This window comes from Ursus arctos, unplaced genomic scaffold (assembly GCF_023065955.2).
Source record: "Ursus arctos isolate Adak ecotype North America unplaced genomic scaffold, UrsArc2.0 scaffold_12, whole genome shotgun sequence".
NCBI lineage: Eukaryota > Metazoa > Chordata > Mammalia > Carnivora > Ursidae > Ursus > Ursus arctos.
The window spans coordinates 67,763,113-67,787,637 of NW_026622786.1; the positions used below are offsets into that span (position 1 = coordinate 67,763,113).

Genomic DNA, 24,525 nt, shown 5'->3' on the forward strand with positions numbered 1-24,525 from the left:
GTCCAAAACCCAGACACAACTAGGTTCTCATGTTGCCACATCAGTAGGTAAGATGTTGATAGCCAGAGCAGAAGCGGGGACCTGTGTGGGCAAAGGGCTGGAGATGAGAAGGGACTGAACATGTTCAGAGGCCAATGGAAGGTTTCAGGCTGCACCAGCCAGCACCAGACCCCACACATCTTCTCTGTTTCAGGGCCTGTTGCCCCAAAGTCCAGAGCGAGGAAGGCTGGGCCTAGAGGTCTCAGGGCCCCCAGCCTGATCTAGAATTGCAGCCCTTGTTCCTCTGTGTTTCTTGCGTGCAGGTGCTGTTTGCCCTGAACCAGACTCTGCTGCAGCATGAGAGCGTGCGGGCGGGGAGCCTGCAGGCGCCCTACACAACCGAGGACCTCATCAAGCACTACAACTGCGGGGATCTCAACGCCGTCATCTTCAACCACGAAACATCCCAGGTGAGTCTCCCTCCTCCCACCCAGATAGTCTGTAGCTCCCCAGTTCTAAAGGCCTGGCCCGTGTGAACCCACCTAACACTTATTAGACACCTACTATGTGCCAGGTGTAAGCAGTATTCTCTGTGCCATGGTAAGCAGGACCGATTGGTATTTATTTTATAGATGGGGAAACTGAGGCTCAAAGAAGCAAAGAGATTTGCCCAAGCCCACACCACTTAGTTGTTGAGTTCCCAAGTTATCAAGAGCAGCACTTGAGTCTGGCATGTGGGGCAGAAGCTTAGCCTTGGAAGAGCAGGGAGGCCTCTGAGAAGTTCGTATCAGCATCTGGGGAAATTAGAGGCCGGGGGAAACAAGTTCATGGTTAGAGCTTGGGCTTGAGTCCAGCTGGTGGCGTTCTGCCTTAAGTCAAGCCCTAGAGGAAAGACTACCCACAAGCAGGGCCGAGCGTGAGGAGCACCCCGAGGAGCTGAGCATGACTCCACCGGGCATCCACATTGCCCTCAGGATAAATTCCAAGATAGTCTGTCTAGCGCTCGAGGCCTTCTGTGTCCTGCCATCTGCTGACCTGGTCCCAGCCCAGGTGCCCCACCCCATAGACCTTGTTCTGCTGACCTGTGCCCCGTGTAGCTTCTTCCCCGTGCCGTTTACCTGCTGATGCCACTGTTCTGTTCAGGTTCCTCCCTCCTCCTTTCCTCCTGCTGGGCTCTGGTCCATTGTTACTTCCTCCAAGAAGCCCTCCCTGACCCTCTGGATGGGGTTGGAGATTCTCCTGGGCCCCTCTAGGCCCCCTGTGCCTTCTGTCATGGTGCTTGGTTAACCATTCATTCAAGAGCAGTTCCTTGCTCGGGACAGTGCGGTGGTGCCCTGTTTTTCTCAGTGTCAAAGCCAGAGTCTCTATAATGACCTGTGTGGGCCCCAGGTCTTCCCCCACTCCCACCCCATGTCCTCTGCCCTGCCCTCACATGCACCACTCGAGCTCTGTAGGCCTCCGTGCTATTCCATGGGCCCCCATGGCAGGCTTCACCTTTGCCCTTCCCCAGGCGTCACCATGGCTCACCCCCCCATCTTAACTCAGAGATCATCATCTCAGTGAGGTGGGCCCCAACTCCCTGATCTAGAATTGTAGCTTGACCCCCGTTCCTACACTCTCAACCTCTTTATTATGCTCCACTTTCCCCCCATGGTCTTTATCATCTTCTCACAAACTTGCATATTTTTATTCATTGATGAGATTATTTATTGATTAGAGATTTATTGATAAGAGGTAATTTGTTGTTTGTCCTCCCCACTAGAGCATACGCTCCCTGAGGACAGGGGTCTGCATCTGTTTCATCCATCAGTATATTCTCATTGGCTAGGCCAGGGTGTGGCAAAGCAGGACTCGGCAAATAGCTGCTGAATGAATGAATGAAATTGGTTGTAAATACCAGGCCTAGTGCTGTGAAAAGGGATATGGGGCGGTGGGGGCGTCAGGACAGCTGGAGAGAGCCACCCTTGTGGGGCGGACAGTCTCCTAGGAGAGAAAGGAACATTCCATAAGCAATGGCACCCAAGCGTGATCCTTGCTCCAAGGGAGAGTAGACCGTGCCGCTGGAGCCTGTGGCAGGAGCAAGAGTTTAGACGGACTCGGGGCAAGAAGGAAGGATGCCTGCAAGGTGAGAGGTCAGGGAAGAATGACAGGAGGAAGAGGAATGTTCCAGCAGAGGCAAGAGCGAGCAGGAGGAGGGGTGCGAGTTTGGGCTGGAGGTGGAGCCGGGGACCGGGCGGAGAGGCTCTGTGTACGCATGCCGCCCTCTAGAGCCCGAGCTCCCTGGGGCAGGCGTGGGCCGCCTCCCTCGGTCCCCGGACCGAGTGCATACCGAGTGCGGGGCATGGTGCAGAGGGAGTATCAGGGAACGGCTGTCCGGGGAGCCAAGGGGGGTATGCGTTGTGCTCCGTGCAGTGGAGACAGTGGAAGGAAGAATCCAGAGACTCTGCAGGGGAGGCTCAGGACTCTGAGAGCTCTGATTCCGACCTGTGTGTCTGAGTGCTCTGTGCCAGGGCCCGCCCTGTGGCATTCACCGGGAGGGGGGCTGGTGAGCTCTGCGGTCAGCACTCAGGGTAGCCTGGGCACAAAGTAGCTGGGCTGGGGCCGGGCTGGGCAGGACAGGGCCCTGCTGCGGCTGTGGCTGACACGGAGCTGAGAGAGGGAAGAATGGGATGACCTCAGGAGCTAGCCAGCTCAGATTTTCTTTGAGCCTGTATCCAAAACCACTGATTTGTCTCTGGCAGGGGACCTGTGTTGGGGGTCCCCTGGTGGTGCCCATCCTTGAAGCGGGACGGAGGGTGCAGTTGGATTGGCGCACCCAGGTTAGAATAGCAAACTGGGCGGCACTCCCCTATACTCCCTGGGTACACAGGCGGAGTCTAGCCCCCAAGGGAGAGACTAGGCAGCCCTGTCCCCAGACACAGAAAAGCCTCGAGTCGGGCTAAATCCAGGGCCATGTGCTGATGGAGAAGGGGTTCTGGTGACATGGGGCTGCCTCTGTAGCAAGAGGCCTCGAAAGCTGTGGGGAGCCAAGGACACACAGGTTGTAGGGGTACAGTCACCACCCGTAGACAGGGAGGAAGTGGCGTTGGAGCGAGGCTTGAGAATGGAGTCTACCCGGCGGGGCCAAAGTGGGGGGGCAGGCTGCCTGGTGGGGGGGTGGGAATGTGGAGGGTCCTGAGGAATGATCTGTGGAGCAGGGGGCGAATCATAGGGGTGGGGGGGCAGAATGCCTGCTGAGGGGCAGAAGCCCGGAGTTCAAGCGGGAGAGGGATGAGGTCAGAAAGAAACTGCAGTGCAGAGGGCGATGCAGTGGCTTCTAGAGGCCGGGGTGGCACAGGTGCAGGGCCCAGGATGGGGCACAGGGTCTGGCTGCACCTCAGCCTGGACCTCTCTGGCCTCCCCACCCCACCGTCTCACCTTTTTTTCTTTTTTTTTAAGATTTTATTTATTTATTTGACAGAGAGAAAGACAGCCAGCGAGAGAGGAAACACAAGCAGGGGGAGTGGGAGAGGAAGAAGCAGGCTCCTAGTGGAGGAGCCCGATGCAGGGCTCGATTCCAGGACTCTGGGATCACGCCCTGAGTCGAACGCAGACGCTTAACGACTGAGCCACCCAGGCGCCCCCACCGTCTCACCTTTAGAAATGGCTCATGCCCCAACCTCCCAAAGCTCCCAGGTGCCTTGCGCCATCAATGCCCCATAATCACAGGGTGGCCCAAAGGAAGGGTGGCGCAAAGACAGGGTGGCCCTGTCTGAGCCCTCAGCCCGCATTAGGTGGAGAGCAGCCATAACTTACCATCTGTCGCCAGACACTTCGGAGAGGGAAAGGTCAACTCTAATTAAGGGTCAACAGGCATGGGGGAGTCCACCTTAGCCATGAAACTGGACCGTCCCGGACAAAGCAGGCCCACAGTTATCTGTGAGGTGCCTCTCCACGTTTCCACATCCCTCTCAAGCCTGGACCCCACAGTGACTCCGTCACTGGGCTGTGAGCCTCATTCAGGGCAGCAGACCCAGTCTGAGGGTGCTCTGTGGCCCCTAGCCTGACACAAGGCTAGACCCATGGAAGTTCGTGGAAGGTGTCTGTTGGAAGGATGGGCTGAAGAAAGGGATGAGGCCATTGAGGCCAGTGACGTCAGTAGACCCGAGCAGTTGGCCACCAGACCTGACCCTGTCCTGGTTGTGGGCCAGGGGAGCCGACACTGAAGTCACTGCCCACGGCCCCACCCCAGCCCTGCCCGGCCTATATCTATCTCATCATCCCACCTGGGACTCATGGCTCTAGGACCCCCGGGACCTGACATGCCCTCTTTAAAATTCTATGGTGCATCCTGCACTTAAACTTGTCACGGGAGATTTAAGGCACCTGACAAGTCTAATGACATCATTAATTTGTTTCCATCCCAGCCCGGGCCCAAACCCAAGTCCCATCCTTGGCGTAGAGCCAGGGCCCATCAGCATGAAACATGCAGAGAATGTCAGCCAGCTGCCGGGCAGTCCCAGAAACTCCAGTGGCTAGCCTAACTCCTTCGTGGCTTTGACATTGAACTTTCTGGTTCTTGTCCTTGTTAAATTTTTTTAGCTCCCTAAGGAATGAATGGAGATTCATCTTTCCACAAATGCACATTCATGAACAGGAAGCAAAGGAGGGGCGCCTGGGTGGCTCAGTCGTTAAGCATCTGCCTTCGGCTCAGGGTGTGATCCCAGGGTCCTGGGATTGAGGCCCACATCGGGCTCCCTGCTCCGCTGGGATCCTGCTTCTTCTTCTCCCACTCCCCCTGCTTGTGTTCCCTCTCTCTCTCTCTCTCTCTCTCTCTGTCAAATAAATAAATAAAATCTTTAAGAAAAGAAAAGAGGAAGCAAAGGAGAAAGACCTTCTGCCGGGACCCTTGGCAAGAGGGAAGGAAAGCAGGCTGTTTCCTTCATGCTCTCTGATGATTCTGAAGGCTTCTATTTGTCATCTCTGTCTCTAGCTCCTGCCCAAGGCCACCCTTCATTGTAGCCTCTGCCATCGTGGGGGGAAAACGATGAAGCCAGCTCCATCCCCCAGGCTAGTTGTACAAAGCTGACGTTGAGTCAAGACTTTCTTTGTGCTCTGCACTGTGCGAGTAAGCACTTTCCAAAACTGATCTTATTTAATTCCTACAACAACATACATGACTCCCATGTTACCAGTTTGGACACAGAGTCTCAGACTGCACAAGTAACTTGCTAGTTATAGGGAGGCAACCAAATAGTAAGTGGCAGAAGAAGGATCGCATCCCGAGTTACCCTGGCTGCCTGACTCCAGGACCTGCCTTCATAACCACCTTCTGCCTCTCAGCTCATTCCTTCATGCATTTGTTCACTGATGGAACAAACGTTTATTTCTTGGTACAACATCATCCCACATTCCCTCCCATACCTGAGGAACAGAGAGGGCCATGCTTCCAGAAATAACCCTTCTGAGCCATAACTCCTCCCCATTCAGAAACCTTTCCGGGAGCTGCATCATGTCCAAATGTGGCCTGCTTTGTCAGGGCTGCCAATCAACCCTTCCATCATTGGTGGAATGGGTAAGAGCTCCATTCCTTCATTTATCCATTTGCCAAACACCTACTCTGATTGGGCACTGGCAGGGCTGCTGCATACAGCCGTCCAGGTTGTGCACTGAATAAGTTTAGGTTTCATCAGTCATATCATTACCGTGTCCTCCCAGAACAGTGAATCAGGCCTTTATGGCAGAGAAGCCCCTCCCCTCCCACTCTGGGGAGCACCCTGGTGCTTGGCCAGTAGATATCAGAGACAGATGTCCCAGCAGATATCAGAGACAGATGTCCTGGCCCTGTCCAAATCCTTGAAGGTTCAGCCTCTGCTGACGTCTCCATTTTGCTCAGAAAGAGTGTTGACAACTTGTCAGTGGCTCTAGAAGCCATGTGGCTGGGCCGCGTGACCCTTGGGGGCTAAGCCCTGCAGGACTTCAGTCTTCTTATGCCAGACTCTCCACCTAGCTAGGCCATCAGTCAGTGAGGCCTCGTGTTCTGTGCATTAGCTTGAGTTGATGAAGAGAGAAATGGAAGAGGAGACTCCAGATGGAAGACATCCTGTGTACAAGAGCTTGGAAGGTGGAATGACAGTGAGGGGTTGTGGGGAAATAGAGAGGATGTTCTGATTCATGCCTCCGTCTCCGTGGCCTATGGCTTCTTCTCAGTCCCCTCCCACCATTGGAAGCCACAGTGCTGGGACAGACACCTGGACCTAACATCCAGGCCGGGAAGACGAAATGTTGGGAATAGAGGAACCCAGGAGGAGGCAAGGCAGTGAGGAGAGACAGCATGATTTTATGTTCAAAGTTCCAGAAACCATTCTGGGCACCTACTGTGTGTCAGGCCCTGGGGGCCTAGGAATGACAACGGCTCTGTCCCTGGCCTCAAAGAGCTCTCAGTCTAGTTCAATAACATGTCAGTGATGCTTGCCTCCAGCCACAGAACTGGGTGTGGACAGTGAGCCCAAAGCTGAGACATGTGGAAAGTTCCAAGCCGGGTTGTGGAATAAACCATCATTATGGGAGGCAGCTGTGGTCCTGGAGTTGACGTTTTTAAGAAGGGATGGAGGGGTTTGGTTATGCCCTGGGAGGTAGTGGAGCTGGGGATGGGGAGATGGAGATGGTGGTGGCACTGGGGAAACCGGAGGCTGTGACCTGACCTGTCTTCTCTGTAGGGTGGGCTAGGCTGAACGCAGCCCATGGTGGCACCCAACACCTCACGTAGTCCCCATCTTACACTTGAGGAAACTAGAGCTCAGAAAAGTTAAGTAACTTGGCCAAAGTCACACAGTGTCAGAACCAGGCCTAAATCCGGGTCAGCCTGGTCCTGTACCCGGTAGCGTTTCTGCTACCCCAGGTATCTCCGCTGCCCCTCCGTACCTGCCTGCTGACCCGAATTCCTTGCACGCCGGGCTGGGCGCTGAAGGGAGGACAGTGAAGGAGCCGAGAGCCGTCCTGTCAGCCAGGCCCTCTGCGTCTGGAAGCGGGGGGTCAACAAGGCAGAGACAGAGGAGCCGCACATCCTCGCGCTGCCGCCTGACCAGCTGTGTGACTTTGCACATGTCTCGGGACCTTTGCACTCTCGCTTTCTTCATTTGTAAAACGGGGATAACCACACTCCTCTCAGAGCGTTTTTTGGAGTTGACGAAAAACCCAGACATGATGTATAGCCCCCTGCAGGGGCCATTTAGGAAAAGCAAGCGGCCCGCTGCGCCGGGCTGGGCCCCGGGAGCACTGAGGGCAGCTCTGTCTTGCCTTTGCAGCTGCCCAGCTTCATCAACACCACCCTCCCGCCGCACGAGCAGGTGACGGCCCAGGAGATCGACAGCTACTTCCGCCACGAGCTCGTCTACAAGAGGAATGAGCGGATGGGGAAGAGGGTCATGGCGCTTCTGCGGGAGAACGAAGACAAGACCTGCTTCTTCGCCTTCGGAGCAGGTTTGGGCCGGAGTGGGGAAGGGATAATTTGCAGAATCCTTAAGGGCTGGGAGATTTGTTAGACCCTCTCCCGACCTCTCCTTCCTAAAGGGAAACGTGGAGGTCCAGCACGGAGCAGGAGAAGCCACACAGCACACTTCTGTTTCTAGCCAGGGGTTCTTCCGACACAGGCCCCACGGGCAAGAGGGGTGACCCTGCCAGGGCCAGGACAGCTTCTAGAGCCCCTTCATGCCCCAGGAGGCCGTGCTGAGAGCCTACAACAGAAGCCAGCTCCCACTGCCAGCCCAGCCTCGAGCCCACCCAGAGGAGCGGGGGCCAAGCCTGTGAGCACCACGGGGCCCGGTGGGGAGAGACGGGCTCCGGCACCCCACGTCCCGGCTCCACAGCCCTATCCAGCCCCCTCTGGGCTGCGTGACCTTCACCCGGGACCACCCAGGGCTCAGAACCCCGTTCTATGAATGGGCAGTGATAGCAATGACTATCTGTTGAAGTGAAAATCTCTATCCTGTGGAGGAGTTATGAAGATCAGCGGTACATTTCACTAACATAATGGCAAGAACTCAGAATGGCAGCTAGGTTCACCGCCATCGCCAGCATCAGAGCAGTTAATACACACTTTATCATCCCACTGTGGGCCATGAGCTTGACCTCCTCCTGGGGGCTTTGGACTCTCTGTGCAAAGGAAAGTCTGGATGTCCAGGGGCAAGGCTTGCTGGCCCTCCTGTCTCTTCCTCCCTTTTCTCCCTCTCTCCGTCCTTTCCCTGTGGCTGTCTCCTGTGATGACAGTGATGTCTACGATGGGACCAGGGGATGGCATTTCCCTCCTGTATCAGTCAGCTTTGGCTCCAGAGCCACAGGATAGAAATGAATGTCTTGTTCACGTGGCCTCAGTCCACCTTCTGCTGCGTGAAAATGAAGGGAGAGGGACCACGCCTGGAGGCGCGAGCACTCAGGGCCGCTGCCTCTCCGCCCTCCTTCCCCGGCCCCTGGCTTGCACACTGCCTGCCCGCTCAGGCCACATGTCCCTGTAGCCCGGAATGGTCCTGATTCTGCAGTGGGACGCATCCACTGTGGGAGGTCTGTCTCCCCCGCCCCCCCATTCAACCCCACACATGTCAAGGGGAGAGCCAGGGTCCTGTGTGCCTGTCTTCCCTCGTCTGTGGCCCTCAGCAGGGGGGAGGCTCATGGGACGGTGTCTGGGAGGCCACGGCTGCAGCTCGACAGAACGAGTCCGGCTTGTGTTGGGGCACGGCCACGGCCTGTTGTAGCCTGTGCCCGATGCCTTCCCCTCTGACAGCCTCAGCTTACTCATCGGAACAGAAGGATTCGGAAAGCACTGGGGCCATAGGTGATTCCAGGAGCTATTCGAACAGTTTTCAGAGAAGAGAGGGATTCCTGTAGGGGTGTCTGGAGAAGCCAGCAGGAGCAGGACCTTGACCGACCACGTGGAGAAGGCAAGGCTACCCTCTAGGTGCAGGATACCTACTGGGGACCTGGCATGAGTCAGGACAGCTTTGGGGATGGCGAGGGGAGTAAGCGCTCTCACCATGCAGCTGCCTCCCAGTCCTCCCTCCGTGGGCATGTGGGCAGTGCTCCTGCTCCAGAATGATCCCCCGCTGACTACAAATGGGGAGCCATTCTGAGCCAAGCCATCCTCCAGGCTTCTCTCCAGGCGTAGGAGGGGCCCCCTGTGAGCCTGATGCCTGAGGGAGGCCAGTAAGAGATCCAGCATTCCACATGGCCCTGAGAGGTAGGGCCTCCTGCCCCAGCTGTCCCAAGGCCTGAGACCAGAGCCACCCAGGGTCTGAAGCTCGCTCTTTCCTGTGGGTGAGGGAACAGGAGAGCCTGGAGATGAAAATCACAGCAGTGCGGGCAGCCCTGGGCACTGGCCTGCTTCTCCTGAAACCCAAGTCCATGGAGACACAAATGTCCACTCAGGTGCTCGGTCAGCACGTGGGCACCATGCCCACCTCCAGTTTCTTCCCCATCTCTGCAATCCAGCTGGTCCCTGGTGGTCCTGTTGACAGACCACCGAAAAGACTCCCATCCTTCTACTGTCCATCCCCATTGCCGCTGTCCCAGGCCAAGCCTCCATCAGCTCCAGCCTCCTGGCCCCAGCTCAGCCTTCGCCACCTCCAGGCCGCTCCCCCGCAGTAGAGCCGGTGACTGCTGCTGGCTCTGGCTCCCACCCTGCCTCGAGCTCCGGGAGGGCACGCACCACGTGATCATCTGTGTTTTTCGTAGCATGTAACAGGTTTCAGGGTTGATGAGTGTATGAAAGAATGAACGAGTGAAGGCACGAACACATGAACGAGTGTTGACCGGATCCTCCCCTCCTGGTCTCGTCTGGGCCTGACAGCGGTCAAGTCAGGGCAACACGAGCCCCACCTCGGCTCTCAGAGGCCTGCTCTCCACTAATAAGCCCAGAGCCACGTGCAGATCTTGCTGGCAGCTGCCGCCAGGGGCTCAGCCCCTCCTGAAACAATGATCTGAGAATTTCAAAGCTGGATGCAGCCTCCAAGCTCAAGCCTGCCCACGTCATCAGAGCCCCAGACAGACGGAGGGCCCTACAGGCCAAGATCTGGGTGAAGCTCACGGCGAGTCCAGGAGAGAGCCAGGACCGGACCCCGGGCCCAGGAGCTATGATCCCAGGGCTCTGTTCTTATGTGCGGTCAGGGAGCTCAACGTACGGACCTGCGACAATCACTGTGTTGGCGTGGAACATGCCCACACACAATCCGTAGCGAGACAAGTCCATGCCCGTGTCACTGCCTTCTTACTGCCATGACTCCCGAGCCCCGCATCCTATGGCAGGCTGAAGATTGACGTGCCGGCCGGCACAGGCTCTCTCGGCCAGCGTGCAACCTGCAGGCGGCGCGCGGACATAGCCAGGCGCTCTACACGCTGCCGGCCGGGTGCCTCTCCATCTCATCTCAGGCCTTGCTCAGCCCACCTCTGCCCCAGCACAGACTGGGGTCTCCAGTGCTGCTGGCGGTCGGCCGCCCCTTCTCCCTTCTGCTCAACAGAGAGTCGGTACAAAGAGTGAGAGGTTTGGTGTCAGGACGCTTGGGCGGTCAGGATGCTTGGGTGTAAAGCGGGGCTCTACCACTGCCAGCTAAGAGACACCGGGAAAGCCATGTCGCCTCTCTGGGCCTCAGTCTCTCATCTGCAAAACGGCATCATACACCTGCCTCCTCAGATTGTGCTAAATACGTTCATTGTAGGTCACGGGGTTAAAATTCCCTACCACGTGGAGGGCTCTTTATAATAAAAACTCCTACTGTGTGCCAGCCTCCACTCCAGGCCCTGAGATTACATCACCTTTGATCTTCACAGTAACACCATGAGATGGGCTTTATTACACTCATTTCGCAGATGAAAACTAAGCCCCGGAGAGGAAGAATGGCTTCCTCAAGGCCGTGCAGGCAGACCTTCAACTTGAACCCTGGCTTCTAGGGTTCCGGTCCTAGCTGTTTCCACCATACGTGGTACCCTTGCTCTAGAATTCCAGGAATGTTGACAGTTTTGTGGGAAGGGTATCCTTTTATCTGGCACATCCCACGGAAGAGTGGTCTCCGTGGTGTCAGTGACGTTTCCGTAGCGAGGCGCTGTTTGACCTCTTCTGGACGTTATTCAGCGGTTCCCGGGGCAACCGGGGTATGAACATGTGTGACGATTCTGAGCAGGCCTGGGTGACATGTAGGGGCCCAGAGAGAAGCCCTGCCTCTCCAGGAGGTGGCTGTGACCAGTGTGTAAACCCAGACATTCTGGAACGACCTAGGTCACTGCCATGGGGAGGAGTGCCAGCCCAGGGGGAGGGAGGGCCTGATTTTGGACTATCAGGCTGAAGGACAAGCGAGCCGGCGAGGCCCCCAAAGATCTCGTGTAGGTTCTTGGATTTCTTGGGTTTCTGCTGCTCTATAAATAACTTGGAAAAATAGGTACTAGGTGGTGAGTGTTTATTAGCTAAATGTATTCAAATTTATTTATTATTTATTATTTTATTTATTATTATTATTATTATTTAAGCCTAAATTTATAGGCTTATCTAATATTCTGAAATTATCTCCTTTCTACCATGTTCGAAGTTAAATATCTTTTGCTTAAAACAAACAAAGAAACAAAGAAACAAAAAACAATGGTGATATAAGGCAAGGGGGGCTTTCCGAGCCCTTACCTGGCCAAAGTAAAGCTGGTAAGTCTATTGTTCCCCCTACCCACCCCGCTTTTCTTATGGGGGGATGGAATTGAGCACGCCTGAAACATGATGGAAAGAATGCCATAGGAGGGGGTGAGGTTGCTCAGTGGGGAAAATTATTAGCCCAGGCTTCTGAGAAGGCAGGAAGGGTGGGACCAGCCCTCAGGTAGAGGGTCTGGCCGTGGATAGAGAAGGGCACTTCCTCACCTGTAATCAAAGGAGGGAGGAGGCCAGCAGATGGGTGATTTGCTAGTGGAAAGCTCACCTGATGGCTTTCTAATCAGAGCTCCTCTCTAGGGAGGGTAAAGTCATCTGCAGAGAAAGAGGAGGCAAGTGGAAGGTTCTTGGTTTAAAGAGAGAACATTTGGCCTAAATGCAAGTGAGACTGGCCATAACAACTGGCATGGACGGGAAGTTCAACAGGTCTCATCTCATGGGCCAACTGTGATTGATGGGTGGTGGCTGCCTGGAGCCTGGTGATATGAGGGATGATAAAACCACATCGGGGCTCAGCGGAGAAGAGGTCCTGATTGATTAGTGATGTCTGCCCTGGACCCGGAGGAGGGCACACGTCTACTGCCTATCTGAGTGTAAAGCGGGGCTCTCCCACTGTCGGCTAAGAGACAGTGGGAAAGCCATGTCGCCTCTCTGGGCCTCAGTCTCTCATCTGCAAAACGGGGATCATACACCTGCCTCCGTGGTAGATACCACAGCAGATACCACGGCAGATACCACGGCAGATACCACAGCAGATACCACGGCAGATACGACGGCAGATACCACGGCAGATACCGTGGGTTGGCAATGAAGGGCCACCAACCTGTGGGGGGCTCCAGTCACAGGTTGCAAGATTTTCTACAGCACCACTGAACAGCTAGGGTGTAAACGTGAATGCTGTCCCCTGGGCCTTCCCCTGCTCTGATTCTAGCACGCACTGCTCACCGAGCATCCCACTGTGTGGGGTCCATACCTTCTCAGAATCACCAACACCTAGGAGGTGTTCGACAAAGTCATGCTAGACCAAATAGCCCAGAATCAAGTTCATTCCGTTTAGTCACATGGTATCTCCTGGGCCCCAGGCCCCAGAGGAATAGCAAGGTCTCAGTCCCAGGTACTAAAAGAAAATTACAATTTTGTCCCTGGCTCCAGGGACTGGGCCTTCTTGAGATGTGTTGATTTATCAGCTGTCCCAGAATCTGGAATGGACTCAGTAACATCGGAGCTGGCAGAGCTGGGCTGGAGATACAAACCAGACTCAAAGGTGGACCAGATAACCACTAGGGCCCACTCATTTCAAACTCTAGGGCCAGTGGTTACCATACGTTCCAGAACCCTAAAGTGCTATGATCTGAACATGGTTCTGCCTTCTGGCTTCCAAAGCCCTGTGACCCTGTTGTTCTAGGACAGGTGGCTCTAACACCCCACATCCTATCATCCCAGCCTTCTCACGTTCTAGTAGAGTTTGCTTTAGTCACTCTCGGATTCCTGGAAGGGTTTTGGAGCGAAGAGCTTCCAGCCCCTGGAGATCCCTCCCTGTAGGGCTGCAGCCACCTGCCCCCACGGAAAGCAGAAGTCCAGGCAGAAAGCGTTCTCAGGTGGGCTGTGTGAGCAGCACAGACAGAGGTGCCGTGGCGGCTACCCAGGTGACCGCCCATCCAGCTCCCCCAGCATCTGGGCCACTCAGCCTCTTTCTCACCCCAGCCCGAGCGCCCCAGGCCCACACTCCGCAGCACGCCAGGGGCCAGGACCCAGAAGCCGATTGGTACAGAAGGCCCTGACTCGAGAGAAGGGATAGAAGCCCAGCGTCCTGAACACCAATAACATCTTCCTCATTAATAACAGCGGCCACAGCTCTCTGCGAGCGACACCATCCCACTTGAAGGACATTCATATGACCTTTACATCCTCAATTTCTCTTGGAGGGAGACAGGATGGTATTTATCATTCCATTTGGCAGATGGGTAAATCGAGGTGCAGATGGGAAGTGAGAGACACAGAACTGGAGTGAAATGACGGTCACTCTGATAGGCATTCTTACTGATGACCAGTCTCCTCCCCCCACAAAAGATCCAGCTGCTGCTTGGGCCCCTGTTCTGCTGACAGTGCCCCTTTCCTCTTCTGCCTGGGCTTTCCATGACCTCCTTTCTGGGCTCCCACAGCCCCGCGGGATTTCCTTATCATAGTCCTGCTTGTGCCGAGCACCTTTGTCATCTCCCAGTCTCGGGGGGGATGATAAGTCAGAGAAGGCTTCCTGGAGGAGGTAAGAACCAGTTAAAATTTTCCTGATCCTGGTCCAGCTGCCTTCCAGTTCCTCATCATCCCCATAGTCCCCAGGCCAATACCCACACCCAACTCCCTCCTGCCTGGGTTCTGCACTTGGCAGCCTCAGGAACAGAGCTCATGCCGAGCATAGAACAGCCGTGTCCTGTGTAGGGCCTCTTTCACCTTAGAAATAAGGGACACAGCAAACAGGCAGCACACACCCATCCGCTTTCTCCTCTCCCCGGGGAACGCCCATGGCCTGCCACACTCCCCATGCTGGAACATGAGGCCACAGCATCCGGAAGTGTTTCAGAATTTCCAACGGAGCTTCAAAGGGCTCTACTCCCCACCACGCTCACATCTGGCAGCTGGCACGCCTGCTCCGGGCTGTGATCCTTGGCCAGAGTCGCCCTTCCTGTTTCGGCCCCGAGCAGCCAGCCAGCCAGAGGAACATCCCATCTGCTCGCTTGTCCCTCACTGGAGCCCACCCTGCCCTCTGGGATGGGGGAGAGGAAAGAACGGAGGACCCATGTCCCAGGCTGGATCTGTCAGTGAGCCTGGATTTATGGAACATCAGCCATGGGCTCAGCACTCTTGCTGGGCCGCTTAGGGAAGGCACAAGAAGAAAGTGGCCTAGATTAAGAGCAGGGGCTTTGGAGCCGGACTGACTGAGTTGGAAACCTAGAGCTTCTCCTTAGAAGAAGTAGCCTGGGCAGACTGAGTGCTTCGCTTCTCGGACATCAGCTTTCGGCTCTGGAGAATGAGCCTGAGTCAGGCGGCTGGTGCTTGGACTGTTCAGTGCCTGGGGCAGCGCCGTCACTGGGTAAATGTGAGCTCTTGGTGTTACGAATACTTCCGAGTCCTCACCTTGCAGAGCCCACAGTCCCCCGAGGACAGGACTCCCCCGATGCAGGAGAGAGCAGCGCCCCTGGGGTGGGGTGGGGAGGCAGAGGTGCTCTGTGGCCTCTGAGGACCCAGATAGGTCACTGCACCGAGACCCCCAGAGCCGGCTCAGCTCCGAGTGACAGCGAGGGTCAGGAGCACGTTGGCCAACAGGGAGCTCTCCCGACCCCAGGAGCTGTGATTCTAGCAAAGGAGCCTCGGGTGCTGTGGAGCAGTTATCTTGGCCACAGTGAGCCCCGGGCCAGGCGTCACTCCCTGCAGCCACGGAACCCATCACAGGCTTTGTCTCTGGGGCTCTCCCCCAGCGCCTCACCGTGACCTCCAACCCCTCTGCACAGTGACCGCTTGGGTCTAGAGTGGTGTCGGACCCCAGGAGGAAAGGCCCCCAAGTCTGACCCATCTCAGGGTCCCCAGGACCTGGCATGTGCCTGACATGTAGGAGGTCCCAGAAAGGGCTTGTGGAGGAGACACTGCTGGTCCAGGCCCTGAGGGCGCAGGCTGGCCAAAACCCCCAGGGCTTATGTCCTCACCAATAGGGTGCAGTGCATGGAGGAGACTTCCTCCCCTCCAAACCGTATTAATTGAAAGATGATCTGGTCCAAAGAGAATGAAAAGGCTCAAACCCTGGGGCGTTTAAAAGAACCAGGAGGATTGGAATGGAGGGACGGGTCTGGTGGGAGATGGGGGGGCAGGCTTCTAGGAGGAAGGACATAACTGGGGGAGGTCCTGAACAGGACCCCCAAACTGGGCAAATGTCAGATAAGTGTCAGAGGCCCAGAAGCAGCTCCAGCCCTAGAGGGAGGCTGCCCTGTGCTCAGGGACCCCCCACCTCAGCAGCTGCCCCCATGAAGTGCCCTTTAAACAGACACATTCCAAGCCACGAACAGGCTTAGACAACCCCCAGTTCTGCCGCCTTCTCTCTATGTGACACTGGGCGAGTTCTGCTGGCCTCAGAAACATCGCAGTGACGTCAAGTGACACTATGAATCAAGATGTCTAGTTCAGTCTGCGTTCTGGAGAAATGGTAGGTGGGGTTGCTTTTCTTGGTATTTGTATCTGTCCTCCCATTACTTAACAGCAGAGCTGAGCTGACCAGCTGAAGGCAGGGCTCTTTGTTTCTGAAGTCCTGGGTTCTGGCACCCTCCCGAGAGGAGCAGATGGTAAAGGGGGCGGAATCGGGTTCCACCTGGATATGCCCAGCTCCCTGGAGGGTGTCTGAATCCCCTCTGAGCAGGCCTGACAAGCATTCAGCGACTCTGCTTAAACACCTCCAGGGAGGGGGCCCTCACTCCCTTACAGAGCTGGAAAATTGCCTGGGAGAGTGTTCTTTGGGCCCAGCTGAAACCTGTCCCCTTAGTCTTGTCCTGCCATGATTCAGAAGCTTGTCCCACTGCCCCGACCCTCACCATGGCCCACCTGCCCTTTCGATTCACATTCCAACAACCTGGAACCACAGGTGGTGGGCTGCACACCCACACCCCTTTTCCCGTTGTCCCCATGCAAGTGCTAAGTCCTCCATCGTGAAAGCCCTTCCTTGTAGCCCCATAGGCCTTGGCAGCCCTCCCTCACTACAGGGCTCTCGCTGCCCTGTAAGGGTTTTGCATGCTTGTTCCACCCCCCCCGGCCCCCGACTGCGATCTCCTCCAGGGTGGGGACCGTGTAGTCTCGGCTCCGGCACGAGATGGATGCAGGGGGAGGCGTCATCTCAGTCCCTACTGGATGCCCCCACCCTCCCTGGGCTGGCTGGCACAACCCAAGAAAGGAAACCCAGCTCTGCCAGTTTCCCAGGCAGACCTTCCCTGGGAGGTCAGCAGCCCCGTGGTACCCCCAGTTGTCCGTGCATCCCCAGGTCCCCCCATCCAGCCCTCCTGTCACACTTCCTCGGAAAAACAAACACCTCTGTCGCTTGGCATCCGGCTGGCTGATCCTGGCAGCTAGATTAGCATTTGAAAGTTTTCCTTGCATTAATTTCAGACAGAACATAAATATGAGCTTGGGATCCCTCTTCCAGGAGGAGAAAACTGGAAACCCAGCGGGCTCACTGGAGAGAAAACATGTGTGCTGGCCGAGGGGAGCCTGTGTTACTTTGGAACCTTTGTGGGAACATCTGGTTCTCCCCTCTGCCCGGCCCCCAGCACTATCTGGAAATTACCCTGTTAATTGGCGTTTTCTTCTTGCTGAGCACTCGCACGCTTTTCTCTCCGATCTGGTGAACCCTGAAAGGACACACATTGCTGACAATTCCCTGCCCCGCAAATGTGAACTCAGGATTCCTCGAAGACGCTAAGGCTTCCGAGCAAATGTACTAGAGCATGTAGTGAACTAGGACATGGCTGGATAGGAGTCAGAGCTTGGCCTAGCAGCTGTGAGATCTAGGGCAAGTCCTTTGCTCTCTCTGAGCTCTAGTTTCCACGTCTGTAAACTGTGGGGTGCCCCGGAAGGTGGCCACGAGGCTGGAGTGAAATGACAGTGGAGAAGCACAATGTACCCAGGAGATTCATGGAGGAGGAGTTTGTGTTCAGGTTACCAGTGATGGAGTCATAGAGGTGGGAAGACCCATGAGACCATGGAGGGCAACTGAGGCACAGAAAGGGGAAGGAAACTGCCTGAGGTCACCAGCCAGTCAGCTGCTGAGCCAGGTGTTCTGTCCTAACCCCAGAACAGGGTTCTTTGCTCTGCCGTACCCTGCCTTTCCGTGTCGGGAGGGTAAATGGGGGCTGCCAGGCTGGGGCCAGCTGATGGGTAGAGGCTAGATCCAGCCTCTGCTCCGTTTGCTGAGCCTGGTGCCCTGGCACAGGCGCCTGACACCTGGAAGAAGGGGAGACTTTTCTCTGCACTAAAACATCATGGGGCTGTGCCCGCTCGGAGCAAGACAGCTTCCCTGTTTGTATATGAATGTCCTTTAAGCGGTACTCCGGCTTGTGGGGTCCGGGAGACAATCACCACACCAGCCCCACCATTGTAAGACCTATAATCCTCCTCTTGCCCCGCTGCCACGTATGTCTCCGTGGGCTACACGGGTCCCTCCCCCAGGAAGCCTTCCATGATATCCTAGGTAGATTAGTCTCTGCACTGCTGTGCCCCATGTTTTCATTTCTGGGTTCTTTTTCTCTTCTCTCCTTCCCTCTCTATCTCCATCTCTTTGTATCTCTGCCCTGTTTTTGTCTTTTTCTATCTCTTGCTTTCTGTTTCAGTGTCTCTCCTTTTCCCTCTCTCCCTCCCTCTGTCTCTGAGTCTCTTACAGCCTGTCTCCCAGCCCCTCTCTCCCCCTCCTATCTCTCTGTCTTCTGTTTCCTTGTGTCCTGTCGCTCTCTCCCTCTCCCTGTCTCTCTCTCCCTCTCCCTGTCTCTCCGTGGGAGGGCCTCTCTTCTCTCTCAGCCCCTCTGTTGTCTCCTCTCCCCTACTCTCTGTCTCTGTGGCTCTGCGTGCCCCACCCCTCACTGTCCTCCCTTCTTCCCTCCTCTCCTCGTCCATGTAGCCTCAGCAGATGAAATGGAACGTGCCTTCCTGCAGAGAGCTGGCCAGAAAACAGCTGTCAGTGCTGGAAGGAGCGGCTGAGCAGTGGCCAGGAGACCCCAGGAGCCTGGGCAAGCCCTGCAGGCTAAGCCCCAACACTGTGGGGCCCCTTTGGAAACTTTCCACACCTTCCCTGCAGGTTCCAGGATGGGCGTGGTGACTTTTTCAGGATTTGTGACCTTGGAGGCAAGCCTAGGCCCTGTCTGCCAGCCCCTGGGGACAGCATGCACGAGGCCCTGACTTGGGCTGGTGCAAGGCCCAAGCTCTTGGGACTGGTGGAATCTGCAGAAGCATCACCAAGAGGCTGGGGGGGCTACGAGGGAAGGGGATCTGTGAGCTCAAGTCTTCTGGGGATAGGATGAGATCACAGCAAGGATATGGAGTAACAGGTTTTGTCATTCATTCATTCAACAAACATTCACAAAGCCACCACTGTGTTCCAGACTTGGGCTTCGCCCTGGGACCAAGGATGAATCAGATTCCTGCCCTCAAAAAACTCAGTCTCCCCTCAGGTGGCTTGTTGGGAACGTGCATCTCTGAGGGGTGGGAAGATCATTCCAGCTGCAGAGAGGTAACAAGGAGGTCCATATCTGCAGCGACTCAGGCAGAAGCATATGGTGACCTGGGCTGGTCAAGCATGGTTAGGAGGAAAAATCAGGGGGCCTCTGGTCACTGATTGGTCAAGACAGGGCCCATGTACTTGGATAACAGAGCTCAGCTGAGACACAACCTAGGAGGGGAGGGTGAGCTGGGTTTTGTAGGCTCTGGAGGGTGTCAGGCGGGGACATCCAATAGGCTGCCGGACAAACAGATCTGGGCTAGGGCAGTAGTTCCAGAGTGGCCCGCGTTGTGTGGTAACTAAAACCACATGGGTGGATGATTTGTCCACAGATTGTGAGGGAGCAGAAGGCTATGGACAGGATTCCCGGGGCCCCCACATTTACCGGGCAGGAGAAGGGGAACACAGGGCAGTGAGAGGGCTAGGAAGAGAAGCAGGACAGCACGGTGTCGTGGGCTCCTGTGAAGTCAAGCCCAGAGAGGGCAGCGCCGGGCTGCACTGGGAGCACAGGCTCGGGAATGGACGGCTGATCTGTGCCGTCCTGGGGCAGGGGTTCGTGGGGAGGGCCTGGAGCTGTGCCCGAACTGACTCTTGCGGGGCGGGGGGGGGGATGCAGATAGTGGTCTCTTGGCCCCGCAGGGAAGGTAGTGAAGGTGGGTGTGGCTTAGAGAAGGAAGATGGGATTTCAAAAATCATTGCCGATTGCTTCCAACTTCTCGAAGTATCTGAAGTCTTCTGTTCAGGGTCTGGAACTGCACAGTAAGGTCCTGGAGCTGCTGAGGCTGAGGACGTGGATGGGGCGCTGACTGGCCCCCAAAACGCTGTCAGCCAGTGCTTGGGATCCACCTGGAGCTCTGTAATACAGGCTTGGGCCCTTCCAAACACCGTCTCCACCAGCGTCAGGAACGTTCGTTTCGGAGCCTCGGTAAATATTCCCTGCAGCCCCTGTGCAGCCTGAGGCGGCCTGCTCTCCCTGGTGGCTCTCGGCATCCTCCAGGCAGACCGCTGCTGCGCCTGGAGGCCCTCGCCTTTACAGTGTCTCCATGGAGCCAGGGAAGGAATTGCTTTTGCTTCCAGGAGTAAATTCCAAAAAATGCTGGCAGGGAGTTCCTGCAACCCGTGTGCCAAAGGCCACCGTGCCCAGGCCCCCTTCCAGCTCCGTCGTGTTGGGGGGCGGGCAAGAGTGGGCACAACTCTGTGGTCCTGCCCAAGACTGGCTTAGTTCGTCACTCGAGAGCGCACACTGGGCTTCTCCAAAGGATAGTCACTCCTCCTTCCTCATCAGGACCTCACAGCCCCCCGGAAGGGATGCATGTCCTTTTGACAGTCCGGAAAACTGGGTCTGGGGACAGGGAGGCCACTTGCTCAGGAGACTCCTAGCCATGGCAGGAGCTTGGGTCTCCATCCTCAACAGGACGGGGCAGAGGCCAGGGCCCCGGGGGGGGCTGTTCATCCCTGTGCTGTCTGTGTGTCTTCAGCAGTCAGCTTCCCGAATGAGCCCCCCTTATCCCCTAGCTTTACACACGCCATTCCCCCCATCTGGAACACCCCCCACCCCACGCCCAACTCGCGTCCGCACCTGGCTCATTCTTATCCCACCCTGCAGCTATCACCGCCTCCCCCAGGGAGTCTGCCCTGACTTGAGGTTGTGCTTCCCTCGGCAGAGTACTTAGCCCAGAACAAAAGACCTTGACTCTGAGACCGAGTGCCTGGAACGGGCCCCTGTCTCTTCACCACTGGCTAGCACTAGATGTCCACTCGCTCGGTGTTTGTCAGATTAATGAGCTGAATCAGTAAAGAAAGGGAGAGAGAGAGGGAAGAAGGGAGGGAGAATACATTTTTTGTCGGGGTCTCTGGAGTCAAACACAAGCTTTCCCCATAGAGTCTGAGAGCCAAGGGAGCCCGTGGATCCCTCTCTCATCCACAGAGACGTCGAGAGCATTTGAGCATAATGGATTTGCCTGAGGTCTCACAATGAGTGAGGTGGGTCCTGGACTAGAAGCCGGGTCTCTCGTTCCCAGACCAGTGCTCTTTCGCAGTGACGCCAAGGAGGACTCCAGGGACAGGGCAGGGCAGCGCCGAGAGCAGGAGCCAGCCCAGAGGCGTGCAGGGTGAGCGGCGGAGGGCAGCAGGCTCCACCCTCCGTCCCCCCGCTCCGCAGTCCCAGCCTCACCCCCTCTGTGCCGGAGCCTCTCCGTTCCCGCCCCGCTTGTCCACTGTCTGTTCTCCTCAGACCTCCCTGGGGCTGTCAGCATGCTGACCTTCCGGCTTCCCACCTGTCACCACCTGTCACGGGCGATTAGAGTAATGGCACAGGGATTTCCCCTAGGTTCTGGGCTGAATGGGGAGCCGAGGGGAACGTGCTACCCACGTGAGGGGGCCGCAGGGCAGGCACGCAGGCTAGAAGGCGACAAGGGACCACTGCCACTCTGCCCACATCAAACAGGTGGGGAGACCGAGGCCCAGGAAGGAGGAAGGGCTTGCCAGGGTGCTGAGTGCCAGCAGTTACTGCCTCCACAGTCACCGAGCCTCCTGAGGACCCTTCCTGACCAGAGCCCAGGAGAGCCTTCGCTGTTCCCAGACCTCATGCCCGCGTCCTGCTGAAGGAGAGCCATTTCTGCATTCCAAGCCACCAGCACAGGGCTGGCCTCAGAGCCAAGTGCAGCATAAACGTTTGTTGAATGAATGATTAATGGGTTGGGGTGCGATGAAGACCGTCCCCCTGCCCCCCCAGCAGGGGCCACCTCTGCAGTGTTCAGCTGTGGCATTAGACCTCTTCGTGCCACGGCCGCTGTCTGCTGGCCCTGCGACCACACGCTGCTCTCTCCTTCCCCAGAATCTTACACCTCGTGAGTCTTCTGGGGACACTCCGCAACCTGGCTTGTGATGTGTGGTCCGTAAATGTTGGACCGAAGGCGAATAGATGAATCCATGAAGGTCTCTGCCCTGTGGAGCCTGGTGGGGAGACAGCTGCAAACACACAGAACCCACCGCCGTGCAAAGGAAGGGAGCCTCGAGCTGCCGGGGGAACTACAGAGATGAGCCACAGGCCTTGAGGCTTATTGGAGGAGGTTTTCTCAGAGCTGGGCCTTGCATGACCACTTTCGGCTGCTTGTTTTTGTTGTCTGTCTTACACAGGCTTAATTCACTTTCTTTTTCTGGTGTAACAGTGTGCAGTGGCCACAGCCAGAGCCTGGGTGTGCACGGAGACTGTGCTGCGGGTTATCACAGTCTGGGGCTGGGGTCAGCCTCAGGGTACGAGGTGCAGTGATGCCACATGAAACACTCGTGACCCTTGGTCACAATGCAGCCACCGTTCCCGCAGTCCTCCCAACAGCCCTGCAGGCTGCCGTTACCATCATTCCCACTTTACAGAGGGGAACGGGACACAGGAACTGGGGCACGGGGACACACGGCAGGTGAGCAGCAGGGCCAGGATTCGGACCCATGCCGAGGCGGCTCCGGGGCAAGGTCCACATGTACCACCTGCCTCTGGTGCAGGTCCTGGCCTGGGGCTGTCCCCAGTCGCTGGTGACTTGGCGTGTGGCTGAGTCCGCTGTCTCTTGTGTTCTAGGTCATTTCCTGGGGAACAACACAGTCATCGACGTCCTTCGGCAGGCAGGGCTGGAGGTGGAGCACACACCCGCGGGCCAGACCATCCACAGGTGAGGAGCTGGGGCACCTGGGGGCACGGGCCTGGCTGGCCTGCCACCACTGTCCACAGAGCCCGCCAGACCCCGTGCTGCATGGCTGGGCTGCACCCTGTCTTCCTGTTCGGGCCTGCAGGGCAAGTTGTGAAGAAGCCGTGGAGGGCGCGGCTGCGACCAGGCAGCCAAGAGTGGAGGGGCTGAGCTGAAGGTGAGGGGCTGGGAAGCAGGCTGCTATGCAATCTTGGCAGCCTGAGAGGTGAGGTTGGGGCTGGGGCAGTGGGGATGGGAGGAGCGTTCGAGCTTGAGAGATGCTCAGCATTTAGAGTCTGGCGAGCAGGTGGGGTGGAAGGACTCTGCAGGACGCCTGGGGTGCTGCCTACAGAACTGGGGGATGCGCAGCCCCACCCACAGCCGGTCCTCACCTTTCTCTGACCACACCGCTTGGTTGTGCCCCCCTACCCCCGACTCTCCCACCAGGGCATACCTACTCCACTCAAATAGCTATCACTGGGCATCTGAGGGGTTCCTGTCCCCCCGTAGGCCAGGGGTCTCCTGAGGGCGGGGCCCAACTGGGCCCACTTGTGGTCCACAGTGCCAGGGCAGGCATGACAGGGTGTCAGCCCACGCTGGGCAGCTCTGGGTAGGGGGGCAATGACAGGATCCTTAAATTTGGAGGTTCCCTGCAGCCTGTGCTCCAAGTGCAATGCAGGAATCTCCTTCACTGGCCCACAAAGGTGACCACAGTGCAGTTTCAGCCCCTGTCTCTGACATGACGTGAGCCAGAGTCAGAAAGAAGCTTGAACAATCATAGTGAATATTTATTGATGGTTCACTGTACACTAGGCTCTCAGCATTTTTAGCTAATTAAATCCTCACAACAGCTCCATGAGCTAGGAACTGAGTATCCCCATCTTAAAATTGAGGAACTTGAGGCCCAGAGAGGTAAAGTCACTTGCAGAGGGATACACAGCTCATGTGAATGGCAGTCCGGCTCCAGAGCCTCCCTAAACTCCTAACCACTCCCCGTCCCCTCTCTGGCGACTAGAGGTGGGCTTGGGGGTGGCGATGATAGGAATAACTGACGCTTTGCTCCTTGCTCTTCAGAGGCTTGCCCCCCCCCAGCCCCCACCCAGGGTTTTGAGCCTCTGGTCTCCTAGCTCTGGGCCAATGCTCACCCGTCTCCATGGCGCTTCTAGAAGAACTTAAAAACTCGCTCACACTGGACTCCTTCCTCCGCTGATCGTCTGAGTCAACCTGATGAGACTGTTTTTCTTGAACGTTTGAGTCAGCACAAAGCAGTTTGCCCTGGGCCGGCACAAGGGTGTGCTGGAGGAGTGAGGGACCCAAGGCAGCCTCGGGGACAAGGCATTCCTCATGCTCCCCGTCACAGCCCCAAGGACTTCATCTCGAAGCTCATTGTGTCTGTCCAGGCGGGGTGGGCAGACAGGCCGCTGAGGCTGCCTCGCCTCCTATTCTTCTCGGAGCCCAGGCACTAGAGGAAGGTCCCCCGCCTCTCCCGCCTCCCTGCCCGGCCCTGCTCTGAGAGCTCTCCGGCTGAGTCTCCAGCACACGCTGAAATCCTGCGGGTGGGGCGAGGGGCTGGGAGGCTGAGGAGGCCCCAACAATAAAAGCCATCATCGGCCACAGGTGCTTCCTGGATCCATCTTTTTGTCCACCTGTTTTGAATTATCTCCCTAGCAGCTGCAACATCTCCTGGACCCTGGGAATCTGGGGTTGCTGTGGGGGCTGGGGACGGACAGGCTGAGCTGATGGCCTTCTCTCCTTCAAGGAGAGAGAAGCCCCTCACCCCATCGCGCGTGCAGGAGCGGAGGAGGAGGACGGGCTGGGTGCCGCCTCGGGTGTTGCCGTACCTTTATAGTTCCCCACGCCACGTCCAGCCTCGTGTCAGGATCTGATGTCCTCCAGAGGAAGTCCATTTGGGCCCCAGAGAGGAAAGAATAAAAGGGAGAGAAGCCGAGGATGTTCCCTGGCTAAGA

The 24,525-nt window shown here is 56.7% G+C and overlaps 1 protein-coding gene across 2 annotated transcripts in view; it reads left to right on the forward strand.

Moving 5' to 3' along the window:
- TRABD2B (TraB domain containing 2B) overlaps window positions 1-24,525 on the forward strand; it is a 211,184-nt gene that overhangs the window by 171,552 nt on the left and 15,107 nt on the right. The window contains exons 3-5 of one of the 2 annotated variants that reach the window (XM_026498149.4): window positions 303-449; window positions 7,266-7,440; window positions 22,453-22,543. In XM_026498149.4, coding sequence (XP_026353934.1) covers window positions 303-449; window positions 7,266-7,440; window positions 22,453-22,543 — 413 coding nt within the window. The remainder of the gene's footprint in view (window positions 1-302; window positions 450-7,265; window positions 7,441-22,452; window positions 22,544-24,525) is intronic. The other variant, XM_057310656.1, reaches the window with a different exon arrangement.